A 20,534-nucleotide genomic window follows, 5' to 3' on the forward strand; every position below is an offset into this window, starting at 1 on the left:
TTGCATGTGGCGTCACTGAGGCTGTGGGAGTCGGTGAGAAGGCCTGGGCACAGGTGGAGGGATAAGAGGCCAAGGACAGGACACACACACACAAACACACGGAGGGGGAAAAGGCCAAGGACAGGACAGACACACACACATACGGAGGCAGAAGAGGCCAAGGACAGGACACACAAACACACACACACACATCGAGGGGGGTCAGGGACAGGACACACAAACACGGAGGGAGAAGACGCCAAGGACAGGACACACACACACACACACACACACACACACGGAGGTAGAAGAGGCCAAGGACAGGACACACAAACACACACACACGGAGGGAGAAGAGACCAAGTACAGGAGACACACACACGCACACACCCATGGAGAGAGAAGACACCAAGGACAGGACACACACACACACACACACACGGAGGCAGAAGAGGCCAAGGACAGGACACACACACACACACACACACACACACACGGAGGTAGAAGAGGCCAAGGACAGGACACACAAACACACACACACGGAGGGAGAAGAGACCAAGTACAGGAGACACACACACGCACACACCCATGGAGAGAGAAGACACCAAGGACAGGACACACACACACACACACACACACGGAGGCAGAAGAGGCCAAGGACAGGACACACACACAGGGAGACTAGGCTAAGGACAGGATACACACCCACACACACACGGAGGTAGAAGAGGCCAAGGACAGGACAGACACACACACACACACACATGGAGGGAGAAGACACCAAGGACAGGACACACACACACACGAACACACACGGAGGGAGAAGACGCCAAGGGGACACACACACACGCACACACCACCCCACACCCAGGCCCAGCAGGGCCCAGGCCCAGTACTGCTTTTATTTCCCTCTGTTGGGCATGATCTTGGCACTGTCCTTTCACCCTCTCTCCCCTCCTCTCTCGCCCCCTCTCTCCATGGTGTGCTCTTCTGTTCTGTCTCTTGCCCAAAGCCCCTGGCCCCTGGCCCCTGGTTGATTTTGCTGCTGTTTCTCGTCTGCGGCGTTTCCTTTGGCAGCCTCCAGAGAGGCACTGGGCAGCTAAAGGTGGTCAGAGCCCTCAGGTAAATCCTCCCTCTCCAGGAGCCGGCCCTGCCAGGTGTGGGAGGGCAGGCAGGGGGACCCGGTGGGCCTCCATGGGGCTGGGATTTGTTCCCCCTTTTCCCATCAGTGGCGGGAGGGCTCAGGGGCAGAGGGAGTGGCCCGGCTGCCCTGTTTGGCTCTCAGCATGTTTGGGGCCGTAGAAACATGCTGGCTCAGCAGCCCGGGAGTCCACGTGGGAGTCAAGGCACCCGGTGCCCTCTGCCACCCTGCCCAAAGGGACCCACAGGAATGGAGGCTGCGGGCCAGTCCAGGGCACAGCCTCACGTGGGATCTGGAGATTCCTCAGAACAGCCAGGGACCTGAGGGACAGTGGGAGGCCACCTCTGGCCTCCTCTCGAAAGGAAGGAGGTAGAAACGGTTAGAGGCAAGAAGAGCAGGAAAGAATCCTGTGGAATGTTCGGGAGACCAGACCGGTTTCCTAAGGCCACAGAAGTGTGTAGACAGCGAAGCACTGATGGGACCTCTGTCTCCGTCCCCCAGAATGGTCTCCACACTCGGAGCAGGCCTCGCTGCAAGCCCTCCTCCAGGACATCCTCCACACTCTGCCCGCCCTGGCTCGGGCACCAGCTGAGGCTACGCCGGCCCCCGTGCACTGTGGCAGGACCAAGGTGTTCATGACTGACTCCATGGTAAGCTGGCCTGGGATGAGGAGCGGCCACAGCCACGTGCTGTCCTTGCAGGACAGGGTCTGGGCCCTCCTGAGGGCAGGGGGAGGACCTCAGTGGATGCCCCTTCTCCCAGCTAGAGCTTCTGGAACGCGGGCGTGCCCAGGTGCTGGAGCAGTGTGCCCGCCGCATCCAGGGTGGCTGGCGGCGACACCGGGGCCGCAAGCAGGAGAGGCAGAGGCGGGCTGCCGTGCTCATCCAGGCAGGTAGGAGAGGTGGGGCCCTGGGCCGGCGGTCATCGCTCCTGGCCAGCAGGTGGGCCTAGATGCGGCCACTGTCTGCAGCTGCACATGACCCAGCCCACGTGATACCTGTTTCTTTCGAAATGCTGCTGCTGGAGTCCCCACAGACCAAAGCTGACTGTGTCCCAACCTCAAGAGGTTAATTGCGTGTCTCTGTGGTGCACTGGGATTCGAATTCCCTGCCCAGTTCACCCAGAGCATCTCCAGTTCAGTGCAGACCAGGCCACACCACAACTAAGGGTGCTTTGTAGGTAGTAGAGGCTCAAAAGTTGCCTTTAATTCCCCTTTCCCAGTCCTAGATGGCTGTTTATGCCACCGTTTTTTCCCCTTCATGACAACTCTAATCATTACCTGGGCTCCTGGGCGTGCTGAGTTTAATTAAGGAGAAGGTAAAAACTGAGAAGATCTGGTTAAGGAAGCAATGTATGAACCATGACACAGCAGCAGCATTTTGAAAAACAAAAATACAGAAACCACCCAAATATCTGACAGTGGTGGAGTCATGGCTACATTATGGACGATCCTTATCTAGCTAAGAAGTGCTTTTGAAGAATATTTTTAATCTACCGGAAAAACATTTCCAACATGATGTTCAAATGTGAATGCTGAACTACACATCAAGGTGATGCCACCTTCATAAGGTGCGTTTGCGTGTATAGGCCTGAAAAAAAAAAAAAGGAAATACTGTAGAACTATCTGGGTTGGTGAGATAATAGGTGACTTTTATGCGTCTTTAAACTTTTTAGTTTTTCAGAATCCAAATGTGTTTGTTAGTATTTAGTCGAATAGCCCATTTTCTGAATATGATTGTACCAAGACGAATCAGAAAATGCTGGAATTTCAAAAGAAGAAAATGAAAATTGCCCCATGATCAGCTCCCCATCCAGTAGTTATTACCTTCTCCAGTGCGTGGCTGTATGCTGGTGTCGTTTGTGGATTCATAACGCAGGCAAGCAAATTCAATTAAGAGTTTCCAAAAAGACAGGTAAAAGATGCAGACAATTCAGACCGCTCTTGTTCCCTGGGCATGACCTCAGACTGAGCCTGAGCTGGGAGGTGACCCCATGGCAGCCGCCCGTTTGATGTGTAGGTATCTATCTCTGCTTCACGTGTTGACTTAGTCCCTCACCTCATGCAGTGGCGCAGGTGGCCATTCATTCAAACGTTTACGGCTGCTCTGCTGTTGCTGCAGCCTGGTTCCCGAGAGCTCTGACGAACGTTTACTCTTCTTTCCTGTTTCTGCACAAACCCCTCAGCTGTTCGTTCCTGGTTGACTCGGAAGCACATCCAGAGGCTGCACGCAGCTGCCACGGTCATCAAACGCATGTGGCAGGAGTGGAGAGTGAGTACTGACCCGAGAAGTCAGGGTGGGCAGTGATGGACCCAGGCTGGAGTGCTGGCCCCGCCACGGCAAAGTGGGCGGCCTCGTGTCCTCATGAATGAAGTGGACACGCCGCCGCCTACACCGCAGGACGGTTATGACACGGTAGAGTGGCACAAACAACTTGGGGAATATGCTAAAAACCACGGAACTGTACGCTTTAAAAGCATGAATCTTATGGTATTTCAGTTAGATCTCAGTAAGGCTATTATTTTCTTTTTCGATTAATTTCTGCTTTTATTTGCCAGTATAACTACAGTAACCTGCAAACTTTTTCATTCTAAAAAGCACATTTTACATCACAGTCCAACAAACACATACATAATGTGTATACGTATATAAAAGTGAAACAAAGGTTTTGCCAAAAACGTCTACCCTGAGTGTTAATTCTTTTTAAGACTTTTTTTTTTAAACTAAGGCTGAACTGCACTGACACATCATAATCACCAAAGTCCATAGTTCATCTTAGGGTTCGCTTTATGAAGTGAATAGTGTTGCACGTTCTATGGGTTTGGACAAAAGTATGATGACAAAATCATTATAATGTCATACAAAGTATTTTCACCGCTCATAAAAACTTCCGTATTCTATGTATTCATCTCCCCTCCCCCACAAACTCCTGGCAACCACTGATCTTTTTATTAGCTCCATCGTTTTGCCTTTTCCAGAATGGCATATACATGGAATCTTTTTTTTTTTCCCCTTGAAGAGGGGGGTTCAAAGCCTTTATGCCTATAACACCACTCATGACCCAGCCACACGTGGACCGGACAGGCTCCAGGCGGCAAACAAACACCCCCACTAAATACTGTAGCTTTCGTTCCAGTACTGAGCCCTGTCCCACTGGTCCTGCCCAGCAGCCACGTGCAGGTGAAGGGGGGATACGTGTTGGGTATCTGTTCATAGGAAGGCCACAAGTTTTGTGCCCCTTGTCACAATGAACCCTGATTCCTGTCGGGTGTGTTGTATACAGACGAGCCATTTCTTCAGACCCCCTGCTCGGAGCACACCCCAAAGACTTATTTTTTTTTAAAGCAACGTATGTAAGGCCTCAGCACAGCTGCCTTGGGTATAAAGTTGTGCCACATCAAACCAGGTGCCCTTCAGTTCACCTTGTTAAGCTGAATTATTAAAAGAAACTTTTGGATTCTGTTTTGCATTAAGAGAAAGCTATAAAGTTGTGTTCTCTTTTTAAGATTAGAATGGCCTTCCTTGCTTCTAAAGAACTGGATGGTGTGGAAGAACAACACTCGTCTCAAGTCACCTGTTCCCCGAGCTCCTCGCCACTGCCGCAGGCACAGACCAGGCTCCTGGAGGCCGTAACCCGCTTCTGGCCCCTGGGACTGGTCCTGGCCAACGCCGCTGTGGGTGCTCGTGGCTTCCGGAGGAAGCTGGTGGTCTTTGCCTGCCTCCCGCTCCCCGTGGGCAGCCCCAGCAGCTACACTGTCCAGACAGCACAAGAACAAGCTGGAGTCACGTCCATCCGAGCGCTGCCTCAGGTGAGCCGTGTGACGGGCTGGCCGTCCTGCCAGGACGGCTCGAGATCCCTCACGCCCCACTGTGGAGGGCAGCGGGCAGAGCCCGGGAGTCACAGCAGGAGCAGGACTGAGGCTGCGAGGAGAGCCTCCTGACCCTGCGGGGGAAACCAGAAGCCTGCACGTCCCAGCCGGCCGCAGGCTGGACTGTTCGCGTCGTTATGAGGAGTTTTCCAGAGCCCTCTCACTTTTAAAAGCTGCCTCTCCATGATCTAGCGTCTCCTCCGAATCACCTTTAAATTAGCCCAACGTCCAGAACACTGTCGTTGTGATGACAGCAGCTGCTTTCCCTCCACTGGCGCTGGACTTGGCACCACGTTCTCCCCGAGTTGTAGTCTTTGGTTTATCCTATGCCAGCCGAGGGAATGACAAGCACGTAAGTCAGTGGTCCAAGCATGTATATTATGAGCAGCCAGGGAAAGAGCCGGCCAGCGCAGAAAAGGGCCAATACCAACCTTTTACAAGGCTTAGGTGACACTGCCAAGGCAGAAGGAAGGAAACACTGAATTTCCTGCCAGAGGAATGCCCATAGGACATAATCTAGATAATGTCTCCACGACAACAGACAGGCCAGCCAGAGTGTAAGGAAGTGCAGTTCTCTGATCTTCCAGCTCTAAGCAGGCATAAGGACGGGACGGGCCAACTCCTCGTAGGGGGGACTCCCTCCTAGTGTTTCCTCATCTGTCTCGCATTGAATGGATGTGACATTTTATATTTTAATACTGCTGTGGACTTTGCCACTGTTTTAGAATAAGGAGACACAGCAGCACGGACTCACTCAACCCTGCTACTGCTGTGACTCTCACCTGGGTGCTGACTTACCTGTCCCCGCCTCCCTGCATTTCTAGCGTTCACTCCGGCAGGTGCCTTTGGCCCTGGCACTCCTGGGAGCTGGGGTTAAGCTGCGTCTCTTTCCCCAGGGCTCGGTAAAGTTTCACTGCACAAAGTCTCCGCTGCGCTATGCTGACATCTACCCTGAACCTTCGCCCAGCAGTGTTACCGGCTTTAATCAGATCCTGCTGGAAAGACACAGGCTGGGCCACGTGTGATCTCTCCTCACGTTCCATCCTCACCTGGCTGGGCCCTCCCTGGTGCCTTTGTTTCTCCAAGGCCTCTTCCTGCCAGCTGCCTTGCCAAAGACATCTAATCAACACACAGCTGCCAAACAACTCCCACAGCGACTCGGAGCACACGTCGGGGAGCCACGGCTCCAGCCTGCAGGCCAGGCCGGGGCGGCAGCTACACCAGTGGCCTGGGGCGCCGATCTACGCCTCCAGCCCTGACAGGGCTGGTAGCTACCAAACCTGGATTAAGAAACTTCAGGGCCTTCACAGACCCCACTCGGTGGTGCTGGACAGTGGACAGCAGGCACCCCGCTCCTCCAACCCCACAGGCTAAGTCAGCTTGCAATGAGCTCTAAATCTTGGATGGCAGAAATTTTGCCTTTAGTTCCTTTAAAAGGAACAAAGCCTTACTATTTAAATATTTGTTGGGCTTCCATGGTGGCGCAGTGGTTGAGAGTCCGCCTGCCGATGCAGGGGACACGGGTTCGTGCCCCTATCCCGGAAGATCCCACATGCCGCGGAGCGGCTGGGCCCATGAGCCATGGCCGCTGGGCCTGTGTGTCCGGAGCCTGTGCTCCGCAACGGGAGAGGCCACAGCAGTGAGAGGCCCGCGTACAGCAAAAAAAAAAAAAAAAAAAAAAAAAAAAAAAAAAAAATTTGTTGATTAATGTAATTTCGAGCAACTAGATTATGAATCAAGAATGATGAGCAATGCAATGCACCACAGAACCACCACACTTTAATTTCATTTTGAAACACTGATCAAGTTTTAACTCAAATGGGTGTGAAAACCGTATCATTTATGTCTTAATTGTACCGAAAATAAAACATTTAAAAACAACCATCTGAATGTCAAGTTCTCTCTCCATAAAGGGTTTGCCACCTGGAGTACCTCCATCCGCCTGCACCCCAGCCTGCAGCAATGGACATAAGGATGTGCAGGACCTACCCGACGTCAGCCCCTCAACGTCCTGGAAAGCGCCGCCCCTGCTTAGGGCCCCACGCGAGCTGGCCTCCTGGGAGGAACGGGCAGCACAATAATCCACCTTAAGAATCCTCGTTCGGGGACGGTTCCACGATCCTTAAACAGCAGTCAGCAAACTCCAAAAACAAAGGCTCCTGCATGCAGGCTCGCATGAGCTTTGCCTTGTCGTCTGCCTGATCGAGGCTGACCATCAACTGTCTAAGGTGTGGACTGAGCAGTAAGCTTCTCAGCGCTGCAGACTCCCCTTAAAAATGAACAGGGAAAGAGCCAAGCTGAGTTCAAGTGGGAACAGGCAGAGATAGCTGAAAGTCAAACGTTTCAAATGTAATAAATACCAAGGACGTGGCATCCCCTTAACCCTTTAAACCCACAAGTTGGCCCAGCACTTCACATAAGGTGAGATCAGCGTATCAGATGATTTCCAACTTAAACGCTATGAGATTCTTATTCTTTGTATCTCTGTAAATATTTTAACTTAATTTTTTCTTAGCTGAAATGGCATTATTTTACCAGCACAAATACAAACAATAGCAGCATGCTGGCATGTTTTCTCTCTATAAGCATGAAGGTTCTCAGCGACAAGGACAGTTACACCAAATCTCTGAATGGTGTTTAAGTGTGCGCTTGATCCAGCATAAAGCAGGATGAGTAGCAGTGAACTGACACTAACGTGTATGGTGCTTTACAGTTTACAAAATCATTCACACATACACCCAGCTCAGCTCCTACCTCAGTCTAACTAATCACTCCCGTGGGACTGGGTACAATGCACCACCTCTGTGAAATGGGAAAAATGAAAATAACACCACTTTTAGGAATTACACTGGCCCGTTAATTATACACATAATAGAAATGCAGTCCTACAAAAATGCTGGGCATTATGAACACCGTGTCCCTCTGAAAAATCAAATCCTGGGATGACCCAGTCTGCATGAATGACTGGACTGTAAAGTGAGCACTGGGATTGGGAATAAACGGAGGCCCCTGACTGGTGTGAGAGAGACTAACTGCCACAGAATGTGGGGGGTGGTGTATTACAGGGCACCATGGGAAGCTGAAAAAGTACCTAATTCTGAGAGTAAGACAAAAGGTCAAGCAAAGTCTAGCTGAGGAAAGGAAATTTGAACCAAGCCTTGAAAGAGAAGCAGAATTGGGCTTCCCTGGTGGCGCAGTGGTTGAGAATCCGTCTGCCAATGCAGGGGACACGGGTTCAAGCCCTGGTCTGGGAAGATCCCACATGACGCGGAGCAACTAAGCTCGTGCGCCACAAATACTGAGCCTGCGCTCTAGAGCCCATGAGCCACAACTACTGAGCCCGCATGTTGCAACTACTGAACCTGCACGCCTAGAGCCCGTGCTCAGCAACAAGAGAAGCCACCACAATGAGAAGCCCACGCACTGCAACAAAGAGTAGCCCCCGCTCGCCGCAACTAGAGAAACCCCATGCACAGCAACGAAGACCCAATGCAGCCAAAAATAAATAAATAAATAAATTTATTAAAAAAACAGAGAGAGGAGCAGAATTTTTGCCAACCCACAAAGTCAGTAGGATTCCAGGCCAGAGAAAGGCCTTATAGGCAGGCTGGGAGGTGTAGAAGGCCTGTGTGCCTACAGAATCACGTGGCCGGAGGAAGGGCTCTGCCCGCCATACTAAGGCATTTAATAGCTTTAAAAAATCACGTTCTGGACTTCCCTGGTGGCGCAGTGGTTAAGAATCCACCTGATAATGCAGGGGACACGGGTTTGAGCCCTGGTCCGGGAAGATCCCACATGCCATGGAGCAACTAAACCCAAGCACCACAACTACTGAGCCTGCGCTCTAGAGCCCGTGAGCCAGAACTACTGAGCCTGCGTGCCACAACTGCTGAAGCCCGTATGCCTAGAGCCCGTGCTCAGCAACACGAGAAGCCACCACAATGAGAAGCCTGCACACCGTAATGAAGAGTAGCCCCCGCTTGCTGCAACTAGAGAAAGCCTGCACGCAGCAACACAGACCCAATGCAACCAAAAATAAATAAATAAATTTATTTTTAAAAATCACATTCTATACAATCCAATGTATCTCAATGGTTGACAAAGTAAACAAGCACAGCACAGACTTACCTAAATTCTTTAAATTCTGCAAAGAAACTCTGTCCTCTTCCTCATCACTATTGAGAAAATCAGCTACAGAGTCATCATCATCTGAGGAATATAACACAACTGCTTATGACTGAAAAAGAAACCTAGGTGCCAGGTTTTAATAACTCCTCCAATAGATAAAAAATATATGTGCACACATGCGACAGGAACAGAGAGATGCAAGTGGGTACAGAGAAAAGTAACCTCTTCTCTGGAATTTGTGACTAAACCAACACTCCTTTTAGGAAAGCAAAGAACTGGTGACTAACAAACGCATCCTAGTGTTCACACGCTTACTCCGTTTCCCTGTGGTCTGTGGGCTTTAGGGCCTTATTTTCCAGTTCTTGCCACCCCATCTCCCCTCACCATGGCGGCTCCAGCCCTGCCATGGCCAAAAAATCAGATGCTCTGGAAAAACCCACTGACATGATTCCCCTGTGATTTCAGCATGGGCAGAAGTTTCTGAACCCGACAACAGTTTCTCAAAGGGCAGAAATGGGCCATCCCCTGGCTGTGAATGTTCAATGCCTCTTCGGTGGCGCTGGGAGGGGCTGCTTCCAGAGCCTGGCATGGTGCATCGCCTGCAGGAGGCATTGAAGAAAGGCTAGATGAATGCAGAGGATGACGGCCCACTCCCGCTGTGTGCCGTGAGGGCCCCAGCAGCAGCGGGACCAAAGGCAGCACCCCGCCTAGGCCCAGCCCAGGTGAACCTACAGCCCCAGCCAGGCCCAGGGACGGAGACCCGAAGCCGTGGCTGGAGGAGGCTCCCGCCAGCAGTGTCCACCACTCAGCCCAAACCGCGGCGATGGGCGTTCTCCCCCTCTGCCTCCTGACCCCATCTTGCTTCTCTTGAACCGTCAGGCGGCTCTGTAACATCACCCGGGGTGACGTGTGCCCCCAGCCCCAGTGCTCAGGGCTGAGGAAGCTGCTGCTCCCTAATGAACTTGACTCCTGGCCCTAGCCCAGTCTCCTCTCCTCTCTCCTTTCAACATATTCTATTTGAAACCCTTCTCTAGGTTTGTTTGTTTGCAATCAACCAACCCACCTGTGTTTTCCACAGGCTTTTTAGTTTTTGCAGTAAGATGCGATCTTATTTCTTTCTCGACAGGACGAGTTTCAGGGTTGCACCGCTCTGAAAAAGACACAAATCTCAGGTGCACATCACCTCCACTTGAGTGACAAGGCTGCACACGCCACCACCAAGCCAGGCTCTAGGGGGAAGCATGTGTATGGGCTAAGGGACTTAGGTGGGGGTGGGGATGAAGGAGAGGAAGTGAGATATCCAGTCAAGGGCCAGTAAAAGCCTGAACCCGGCAGGAGGGCTGAGGAAGCAGGCCTCGTGCACCCCCTAGGGCCTGACTCCAACCTCCCTGCCTGGCCGAATCGCACAGGGCTTTCACCACGATTCAGGAGCACACTGACTTCAATCAGCATCAAACTGGGTTCTCAGCAGTTTCCGATACCAAATTTGCATGTACCACATGCCACTGGGGACACACAGATGAAAGCCATCAGGCCCTCGTTTGCATGTACCACGCCACTGGGGACACACAGATGAAAGCCATCAGCCCCTTGGAGGGGTTTAGTCGCACTGATGACAGAGATATGGACAAGATAAGGAGAGTCTGATCCGAGTCACCTGAAAGGGCAGGGAGATGAGAGGGGAAGGTGCTGCCAGGTGGAAAGGGCATGTGGGGTCGAGGCAAAGGTCCATGGCTGGACCGGACCCTTGGAAGAGCAGGCAGGTGCAAGGAGATGGTGATGAGCAACCGGCAGCTGATGGGCGGGGCAGGCCTGGCATGTGGCCAGGGCACACGAGGAGGAAGCCGAGCAAAAGAATGCCACACACAGGTCTGCCTGTCTTCCCCCGACCAGTGTCCCTCAGAGAGGGCGCTACTGTATTCAGGTTGGAAAGACCTTTAATGGTGTGGGATGACCTCACACACCCCAGGCTGTTTCTGTGAGTCAACACCAATTACCAGAAGTACCACCATCGCCACTACTGTGAGAACAAAAACATTGTGACCACGTGTCTCTAGGGAGAGCAATACCCAGGTTAAGAACCACTGCCAGAAGACCTAAACAGACAGTCCTCCAAAGAAGACATACAGATGGGCCAACAGGCACATGAGAAGATGCTCAACATTGATAATTATTAGAGAAATGCAAACCAAAACCACAACAAAGTATCACCTCTCACTGGTCAGAATAGCTATCATCAAAAAGTCTACAGGGCTTCCCTGGTGGTGCAGTGGTTGAGAGTCCACCTGCCGATGCAGGGGACATGGGTTCGTGCCCCGGTCCAGGAAGATCCCACATGCCGCGGAGCAGCTGGGCCTGTGAGCCATGGCTGCTGAGCCTGCGCGTCCGGAGCCTGTGCTCCGCAACGGGAGAGGCCACAACAGTGAGAGGCCCACGTACCGCAAAAAAAAAAAAAAAAAAGTTCTACAAATAACATGCTGGAGAGGGTGTGGAGAAAAGGGAATCCTTCTACACAGTTGGTAGGAATGTAAGTTGGTGCAGCCACAATGGAAAACACTATGGAGGTTCCTCAGAAAACTAAAAACAGAACTACCATATGATCCAGCAATCCCACTCCTGGGCATATATCCAGACAAAACTATAATTCAGAAAGATACACGCACCCCTATGTTCACAGCAGCACTATTCACAATAGCCAAGACGTGGAAACAACCTAAATGTCCATCGACAGATGAATGGATAAAGAAGATGTGGTATGTATATACAATGGAATACTACTCAGCCATTAAAAAGAATTATTCCACTTGCAGCAACATGAATGCAACCAGAGATTATCATACTAAGTGAAGTAAGTCAGAAAAACGAATACCGTATGATACCACTTACATGTGGAATCTAAAATATGGCACAAATGAACCTATCTGCAAAACAGAAACGGACTCACAGACATAGAGAATGACTTGCAGTTGCCAAGGAGGACGGGGTTGGGGGAGGGATGGAGTGGGAGATTGGGGTTAGCAGATGTAAGCTATTATATATAGAACGGATAAACAACAAGGCCAGATGGTATAGCACAGGGAACTATATTCAATACCCTGTGATAAACCATAATGGAAAAGAATATAAAGAAAAAAGAATTTTATATATACATATGTATATGTGTATAACTGAATCACTCTGCTGTACAGCAGAAGTTAACACATTGTAAATCAACTATACTTCAATAAAAAAAACCATAAAGACCACCAGACATTATGCACCTTCTATAGTCATGCCTAAGACCACCTGTAGTCTTGCCAGAGAGATTGACCCTGAGCTCTGATCCAGTCTCTGATCTGTCAATTTCTAAGAAACAGAGGATTGAGTATGCCTAACTGCACCATGAGCTCACAATCAGCAAAACCCAGACTGTGGGTAACTGTACAAGTCAAATGGCTTGAATTCTTCAACAGAGAAATTGTAAAGAAAAAAAACAAAAAACAAAAAAAAGGATGGGGGAGGAATTTACAGATTAAAAGAGACTTAAAAGAAGTATCAGGGGCTTCCCTGGTGGCGCAGTGGTTAAGAATCTGCCTGCCAATGTATAGGACATGGGTTCGAGCCGTGGTCCAGGAGGATCTCACATGCCATGGAGCAACTAAGCCCATGCTCCACAACTACTAAGGCTGTGCTCTAGAGCCAGCATGCCACAACTACTGAGCCCGCGTGCTGCAACTACTGAAGCCCGGGTGCCTAGAGCCCGTGCTCGGCAACAAGAGAAGCCAACACAATGAGAAGCCCGTACACCACAACTAAGAGTAGCCCATGCTCTCCGCAGCTAGAGAGAGCCCACGCGCAGCAACGAAGACCCAATGCAGCCAAAAATAAATAAAATTTAAAAATAAATAAATAAATAATATCACATTTTTGGGGAATTCCCTGGTGGTCCAGTGGTTAGGACTCAGCACTTTCACTGCTGGGGCCAGGGTTCAACCCCTATCCCTGGTCAGGGAACTGAGGTCCTGCAAGCTGAGCAGCATGGCCCAAAAACAACAAAAAAGAAAGAAAAAGAAATATCACCTTTTTTTAATGGGCAAGACTAAATGATATGCTTTCAGGACACATATTTACATAATAAAACTAAAAAAGCAAAGAAGTGATTACTATAAAAGTCAGGACAGTGGTTACTTTTTTTTTTAAGATTTTATTTTTTTGATGTGAACCGTTTTTTAAAGTCTTTATTGAATATGTTACAATATTGCTTCTGTTTTATGTTTTGGTTTTTTGGCCCCGAAGCATGTAGGATCTTAGCTCCCTGAGCAGGGATTGAACCTGCACCCCCTGCATTGGAAGGCAAAGTCTAACTACTGGACCACCAAGGAAGTTCCAGGGAGTAGTTACTTATAGGAAGCAAGCACACTGGATCAGGACAGGCCGTGTGGAGGGGTTTCCGGAGTGGATGGCAAAGTTCTATTTTCTTCATCTGGGTGGTGTTTGCCTTGTAATAAATAATTCAGTAAGCCAAAAAAAAAAAAAAGTCTACAAATAATAAATGCTAGAGATGGTGTGGAGAAAAGGGAACCCTCCTACCACTGTTGGTGGGACTGTAAACTGGCGCAGCCACTATGGTGAATAGCGTGGAGGTTCCTTAAAAAACTAAAAATAGAGTTACCATATGATCCTGCAATCCCACTCCTGGACATATATCCAGAGAAAACTCTTAATTCAAAAAGATACATACACCTCAGTGTTCACAGCAGCCCTATTTACAATAGCCAAGACATGGAAGCAACCTAAATATCCACAGACAGATGAATGGATAAAGAATATGAGGTATATATACACAATGGAATACTACTCAGCCAATAAAAAAGAATGAAATAATGCCATTTGCAGCAACATGGATGGACCAAGAGATTATCGTACTGAGTGAAGTAGGTCAGAGAAAGACAAGTATCATGATACCTCTTATATGTGGAATCTAAAAAAAATGATACAAGTGAATTTATTTACAAAACAGAAACAGACTGACATAGAAAACAAATTTATGGTTACCAAAGGGGAAGGGGTGGGGGAGGAATTAGGAATTTGGGATTAACAGAAACACATATATAAAATAAACAATATAGACCTACTGTATAGCATAGGAAACTATATACATTATCTTGTAATAACTTATAATGGAAAAAAACTGAAAAAGGAATATATATATATCGCTGAATCACTTTGCTGTACACCTGAAACATTGTAAATCAACTATATTTCACTTAAAAACAACAACAACAACAACAACACTACCAGAGAGACTGGAGTGTTCACCAAGGGAGTGAACTGCTCAAATCTGCATTTCAGAAAAACTACGCAGGCAGCTGCCAGGTCTCACAGTTAAGAGCTCCAGACTGCCCTAGGGGGTCTTGGTGAGGCCTTACTGGGCTGCAGGACTAGAGGGAAGCGTTCCACACCCAGCTCCCCAACCCTGTTGCAGCAAAGCATTTCTACTTCTTTCCTGTCTATCTTGAGCTGAAGGTTTCTTTTGAAAATGCTCCAGAGACATTAGGGTTAAGATAAAAAGGGGGGCGGGGGAGGCGGGGAGCAGAGAGGGTGGTGCTTGAAACACACAGCTGTAAATCAGAGACTGGAGGGGATGAAACTACAGGCAAACCACCAATGAGCAACTTTAACCGAACAGTCATTGACAGAGGTCGTGGGAAAGAGTCCCTAAGGACTAAGAGGCGCGGATGAAGAGACTTAAAAAATGCAGACTTGGGGCTTCCCTGGTGGCACAGTGGTTGAGAGTCCGCCTGCCGATGCAGAGGACACGGGTTCGTGCCCCGGTCCGGGAAGATCCCACATGCCGCGGAGCGGCTAGGCCCGTGAGCCATGGCCGCTGAGCCTGCGCGTCCGGAGCCTGTGCTCCGCAACGGGAGAGGCCTCAACAGTGAGAGGCCCGCGTACCGCAAGAAAAAAAAAAAAAAAAAAAGCATACTTGACAAAGACCTTGCTCCTTATTGTAAACTGATCTACCTCCACGTTTCTATCAAGATATTATTTAACAGAAAGAAAACGTCGTTAACCTCAGCCAGCGCAGCAAATGATGCGCAGCTGCGTCAGAACACTAAGAGGAAGGAACAGCTAGGGGAGACTTCTACGGCAAAACTGGCCGACTATTTTTAAAGAAGAAAAAGAGGATAGGGGACTTCCCTGGCGGTTCAGCGGTTAAGACTGCGCTTCCAATGCAGTGGGCAGGGGTTCCATCCCTGGTCAGGGAACTAGGATCCCACATGCCACGCAGCACATGCCAAAAAAAAAAAAAGAGAGAGAGAGAGAAAGAGAGAGAGAGAGAATGGTACGTAGAAGGAAAGGCAAGGCAGAAGAAAGGGTTTTCTGGTTTTTTGGTTTTTTGCGGTACGCGGGCCTCTCACTGTTGTGGCCTCTCCCGTTGCGGAGCACAGGCTCCGGACGCGCAGGCTCAGCGGCCATGGCTCACGGTCCCAGCTGCTCCGCGGCATGTGGGATCTTCCCGGACCGGGGCACGAACCCGCGTCCCCTGCATCGGCAGGCGGACTCCCAACCACTGCGCCACCAGGGAAGCCCCAGAAAAAAAGGTTTTGATTGTCCAAAATGTGGACAGACATTCGCAGGTAGAGGTATCCGCCCACCCCCCCACCCCGCCCGGGAAGGGGAGCTCCCACAGGATCAGGCGTTGCAAGGACGGGAGGGAGCAGAGGACGGCGACGGGACGTGGGGGCTGCCGTGCACGAGGAGGGGGGCCTTACCTTTGTGCTCCCGGAAGCAGGTCAACGAGCAGCTGTAAAAACAAAACCACAGGCCGCGTCAGCCCCGAAGGCCGCGCGGACCCTCTCGCCACCCCGCCACCCGTCCGCAGCCCACAACCCCGCACTCACTAGGGCACGCGACAGGCGGGGCAGCGGTATTTGGGTTTCTCCAAACAGATAACGCAGACAGCTGTGCTGCAATTGAGCGACGCCATGGTCTCTCCCCGGCGCCCAGGCCTCTCCCCGCAGGTCCCACGTGCAAGCTCTTTCTTCCGTTTCCTTAACCAGGACCAATCAGCGCGCAGCACTTTTGGCAGTCAAAAGCAATGGATTGATCTAGCTCACTGTTTCAGGCCTGAGAAGTAGAAAGTCGATGCACTCGATGCGCAACCAGTACCCCCATCAGAGGTTCTCTCTGATTAGGTCACGGCGTTGAAGAACTTGTTACGTAGCCCTGTCCCTGTCCCTACGCGGCCATGTGACTTGCAGCAAGTCACTGTCACTCTCCAGCTCTGTTGCCCTGTATGTATGTAAAAAGAATACTTGGGATTAAATGTCCTTTACCTTCTGGCTTGGACTTTCTCAGTCTTGCACCGGCACTGGGTTCTCCCCGCACATCTCATTTGCTTTTTTTTAGCACATGAGAAGTCCACACACTGGCCGTTAAATCACATGACACACATGTGCCCTTCCCAGCCATCTTTCGCACAGGAAAGGAAGATGAGGCTTGGCCGCTGATAGATGTTTATTGAGCTCCAACTGTGAGCCCCGCACTGCCCAGATGCTGGGCTGGGGACACCCAGGGATTAGCAGGCACGGTCTCTGGGACCTTAAGGCTTAGAGGGAGAATCCCTGGGTGGGATTGATTAGCCAGGGAACAGGTGAGTTACCTCCGGCCCAAAGGTGGGGATCCTGGTCCAGAGAGGTGAACTGTGATGGGCCTTGAATGCCACCACAGGCTTTAGAAATAAACAAAGTCACATTTTTTGGGGACCCTGCTCCTCCTCAAAGCCCTGAGCATTGTCCAGCCTAACCAGGGTTCCCAGCCCACACGTGTGGGGTGCCCTCTTAGGGCCATAGGTCACCCTCACCCCCAAGAGCCTCCCCTTTGTGTTGGTCCATCAGCCCTCAGGATCTCACTATTATAAAAGCCCCGAACCACTGTCACAGTCTGTGGGGGTGAATCTGTTACAACCAAAGCAGTCATTCAAGTCTTAGCTCCAAGCCCTCTCTGGCTGTGTGACTTGGACAATTGTCTACCCTACATCTATTAGAGTGGATGTTCAGGCCTACTTTCCTGAGCTATTTAAAGTAGAGAGGAGACTGTAAAAAGGTTTGTGATCTGAGGTGCTACAAAAGGTTATTTATGGGATATCTAGGAAGAGTCTGCAACTCTCCTGAAGCCCTGGTCCCTACCCCATGAGCATGGGCTCCAGGCCCCAAGTCCCTGGAGCCCAGGTTGCTGGACCTCAGGCCCCTCTAAAAGGGTTTCACTGTCAGCCTCAGTGACCCATGCTGGGGTTGGGCTTGAGTGACCGTCCATCACTCCTTTGGCTTTGCCAGACCGTCCTGAGGGCGCTGTCCAACCCTCAGTGCTAAAGTGGTACCGGCCCCTCCGGTTGCCTACCTGCCCCAGCATGCAGCTGCCCGTGCCTCCAGCCTCCAAACAGAACTCAGGCCAAAATCCAACGTTTCCACACTGACCTAATAATCTGCAGCATTCCTTGTATTCCTCAACAGTTGTGAACACTGCTGGTTTGACCCAGAAGTATTCCAGAGAGCCCATGCTTAACAGGGAAGGCCAGAGGTGAGTGACTTGTCCAGGCCTCATTTGAACCCCATGCTCTGTCTGGCACCAGCACAAATTCTCCTACTAGGTACATCACCACTGCCCACACAGACTTTTCCTCTGAGTTGTGTTTGGAGGCTGAGGCCATGGAGGGTCTCCACAATCTTCAGGGGCTCAACCTGACCCCACCCACACCCATACCATGCTGACTCTCCTACCTTTGGGTCCAGAGATGGTGACTCCAGCAAAAAGAAAATTCCTGGAATTCCTCTCATGCACATTGCATTCAGTAAAAATACCTCTTCCTCTACTCTGGGTGACCTCCAGCTTCCCTGGAAAGATGTACCCCTCTTGCTCCAATATCCAGGAAAGAAGGTGGCTCATCTCTGATGGTGATGAGGTTGGGGAACACCAAGAAGTGAGGACGCCGAGAAGTGAGGACGCCGAGTACAGCTCCTCTGGGCAATGGCTAGTTCAGAGAAGAAAGACGGGTATGACTCTGGGCCCAGCAATTAGATGTCCGCACTGATGTGGCCTGGCTCTCCCTGGTCCCCCATCACGCTCTCCTAGCGGCTGTCTAAGGCTGCCTCACGCCTTCTCAGCGTCAGCCGAGGAGCAGGGCCAGACCTGGAGAGAGGCGAGGTAATGATCGAGGCAGAACGGTTTCCAGAGCTCCGCTGCTTTGCAGGCTCTGTCCAGCAAATTCCAGGCGGGCCGAGCCCGGCGCCAACGCCAAAGTCTGGAGACGCGCGTGGAGTCCCAGGCCCGGCACTCAGCACCGCCAGAGGGCGCTCCAGATCGAGATTGGCCCTGGCGTAGCCTGAGCTGGACTGGAGCACCGCTCGCACCGACCTTGCGTGGGAGGCCATACTGTCTCGCCATTCAGAGAAGAGTAAATACAGGCCTGCCCGGCGCCTCGATCATCGCCAAGTGGCGGGAGAGAGGGTCGAGAGGGCGGGGCTGAAGCAGGCGACCGGATGGGCAGAGGTGTCTCTTCCATGAAAGTAAGGCCCACGCAAGGCCAGCCAAGGGCTCCAAATGCGCCTGGCTGTCCAGGGGCAGTTCCCGCGGTGCCCATCGCCCTGCGCTTCTCGGCAACCCCTGGGGTGGATATCCTGCCGGAAGGTGGCCACCCGACATGGCCTGGTGAAAGCTTAATAGTACTTCGGGAGTTTTCAGGTTACTAACTCGGGTGCACCACTGCCCGGCACCTTCCCTGACGCCATGATGGGGCGGGCACACGGGCTGCATGTTGCCCTTATCTGAGGCCAGATGTTGATAAGGCTGGGCTCTCTGTGTAGCGAAATCTCAGCTTCTTTCTGCAGCCCTAACGTCTCTATCCCCCTGCCCTCTTGGCGGCAGCAAGAGAAGTGTCTAGGATGGTATCTTTAGAGGACCTATACTGCCCGGTTCTCACCTCCTCCCCTCCACGTACTCTCTGGTATCTAAGAGAGTAGTTCAGATGTTAAAGGGGGTGAGGTTGCTGGTGTGAATCAAATAAAGGAGGCCTGAGGTTCTGCTGGAGTGGTTTCCAAGTCATCCATTTCCAACTCTCTAGGTGTTAGTTTATCTTGAAAATGACATTCATTCCCCAACTCTAGACAATGACAGTCTGACCTTCAGTTAGACTCCAAGGAGAACTTCCAAACAACAAACGAAAAATAATTGCATTATCTACAGCAGAACGGATGGGAGAGCACAGACCTTAAAGGTCACCATTGTTTCATGAATACACCCTACTGCCCACAACCCCACACTTTTCTCCCACCCTCTCCCACTTGCAAATCAACATATATCTCCCACCGTACATTTCCTAGGGCAGAGATCAAAGGAATCAGGACTTCCCAGACAGATTCTCCACGAAACCTCTTAAGGTCCCATATGGAGTGGGAGTGGGGCTTCCACAAACCTCCTAACTCACCTCTATCTCCCACATGGCAGATGTCAGGGAGGGAGAATTTCCCCCTCTATGCTTCTTGAGTTCTTGTGGTTGCTGCTAATAATAAATAGTGCCCTAATAGTAATTAGCGCACTAATAATAAAATTGACACGAGAAAAAGAAACAAAATTTAACTCATACGTATGGAGGTCCCATAGAAATGAAACCTAAGAATAGGCCAAAGCAGGCAGCTTTTATACTTTCTAGACAAAGAAACAATAAATTTGTGAGGAACTGACAAGACAAAGAAACAGATTTTGGGTGCCCAACTAGTGAAGAATTAGAACAGAGTTTGGGCTTGGGATAGTAAATTGAAGTAACAAGGATTGTTTATATAGGCTTCTCGGCCCAAATTCCCTATCTGTGGCAATAAGGGGGTGCTTCTACCTCCAGATGCAGGGAGTGCATCTTTCACATGCAAGGTTTTTTTCCCTGCTTTCAAGGAGACAGCAAGGAGGGTCAGAGCATCCCTCTTGCATTGGCCATTTCTTAAGCAACTTTAATTCAAAATAATCAATACCATTGAGGCACATTTTGCGGTGGCCTACTCTGGGTCCCAACACAGAAATGCATAGGAACTCTGCTCAGTGGGGAGCAGGGAAAAGGAAGTAAGATCCCATTTCCTTCCCCATCTTTTAAAACTAAATATAAAATAACAACTTTTCAGACAAAAGCCATGAGAATTCTTCATCAGCAGATCTGCACAAGAAAGTTATTCAGGCAATAGGAAAATGATACCAGATGGAAATTAAAATCACAATTTAACACCACACACCTACTAGAATAACTAAAATTACAAACACTGGCAATACCAAGTGCCTGCGAGGAGGCTGCTATGAACTGGATGTTTGTGTCCCCTCAAAATTCATACATTGAAATCCTAACCCCCAGTGTGATAGTATTAGGAGGTGGGGCCTTCGGGAGGTGATAAGGTC

At 50.4% G+C, this 20,534-nt stretch overlaps 2 protein-coding genes and 1 non-coding gene across 10 annotated transcripts in view; 1 reads left to right on the plus strand and 2 right to left on the minus strand.

Moving 5' to 3' along the window:
• The window catches only part of MYO19 (myosin XIX), a 36,365-nt gene extending 29,496 nt beyond the window's left edge, over positions 1-6,869 (plus strand). For 3 of the 6 annotated variants that reach the window (XM_060081906.1, XM_060081901.1, XM_060081904.1), the window contains 4 exons: positions 1,622-1,770; positions 1,883-2,012; positions 3,305-3,390; positions 4,626-5,977. In XM_060081906.1, coding sequence (XP_059937889.1) covers positions 1,622-1,770; positions 1,883-2,012; positions 3,305-3,390; positions 4,626-5,060 — 800 coding nt within the window. In that variant the 3' untranslated portion in view covers positions 5,061-5,977. Of the gene's footprint in view, positions 1-991; positions 1,102-1,621; positions 1,771-1,882; positions 2,013-3,304; positions 3,391-4,625 lie in introns of those variants that run through there. The other 3 variants (XM_060081903.1, XM_060081905.1, XM_060081907.1) reach the window with 2 other exon arrangements.
• LOC132479390 (small nucleolar RNA SNORA11) lies at positions 4,313-4,442 on the minus strand. The gene has a single exon (XR_009530511.1). It is a non-coding gene; the product is annotated as a small nucleolar RNA SNORA11 (small nucleolar RNA).
• Positions 6,722-16,145, minus strand: ZNHIT3 (zinc finger HIT-type containing 3). 3 transcript variants are annotated; one of them, XM_060081913.1, is made up of 5 exons: positions 16,001-16,145; positions 15,872-15,903; positions 10,180-10,266; positions 9,117-9,197; positions 6,723-7,257 (listed from the first exon to the last, which is right to left on the minus strand). In XM_060081913.1, the coding sequence occupies exons 1-5, from the start codon at positions 16,084-16,086 to the stop codon at positions 7,076-7,078; spliced, it is 468 nt and encodes a 155-aa protein (XP_059937896.1). In that variant the 5' UTR covers positions 16,087-16,145; the 3' UTR covers positions 6,723-7,075. The 3 variants fall into 3 exon arrangements, with proteins under 3 accessions (XP_059937897.1, XP_059937898.1, XP_059937896.1); XM_060081914.1 differs by lacking the exon at positions 10,180-10,266 and having other exon boundaries at positions 6,722-7,257; XM_060081915.1 differs by lacking the exons at positions 9,117-9,197; positions 10,180-10,266 and having other exon boundaries at positions 6,722-7,257.
• Between the last annotated feature and the right edge of the window lie 4,389 nt (positions 16,146-20,534).

Source organism: Mesoplodon densirostris, chromosome 18 (genome assembly GCF_025265405.1).
Source record: "Mesoplodon densirostris isolate mMesDen1 chromosome 18, mMesDen1 primary haplotype, whole genome shotgun sequence".
Taxonomy (NCBI): domain Eukaryota; kingdom Metazoa; phylum Chordata; class Mammalia; order Artiodactyla; family Ziphiidae; genus Mesoplodon; species Mesoplodon densirostris.

Bases quoted from the DNA above. Each gene is read 5' to 3' on its own strand.
- ZNHIT3 (XM_060081913.1), bottom strand. From the start codon at position 16,086: ATGGCGTCGCTCAATTGCAGCACAGCTGTCTGCGTTATCTGTTTGGAG. The intron at 9,198-10,179 runs GTGGGTTGGTTG...TATATTCCTCAG, and splicing joins AAAGCCTGTGGAAAACACAG to ATGATGATGACTCTGTAGCT. The intron at 7,258-9,116 runs GTAAGTCTGTGC...TTCATTTTTAAG, and splicing joins GCAGAATTTAAAGAATTTAG to GGGAGTCTGCAGCGCTGAGA.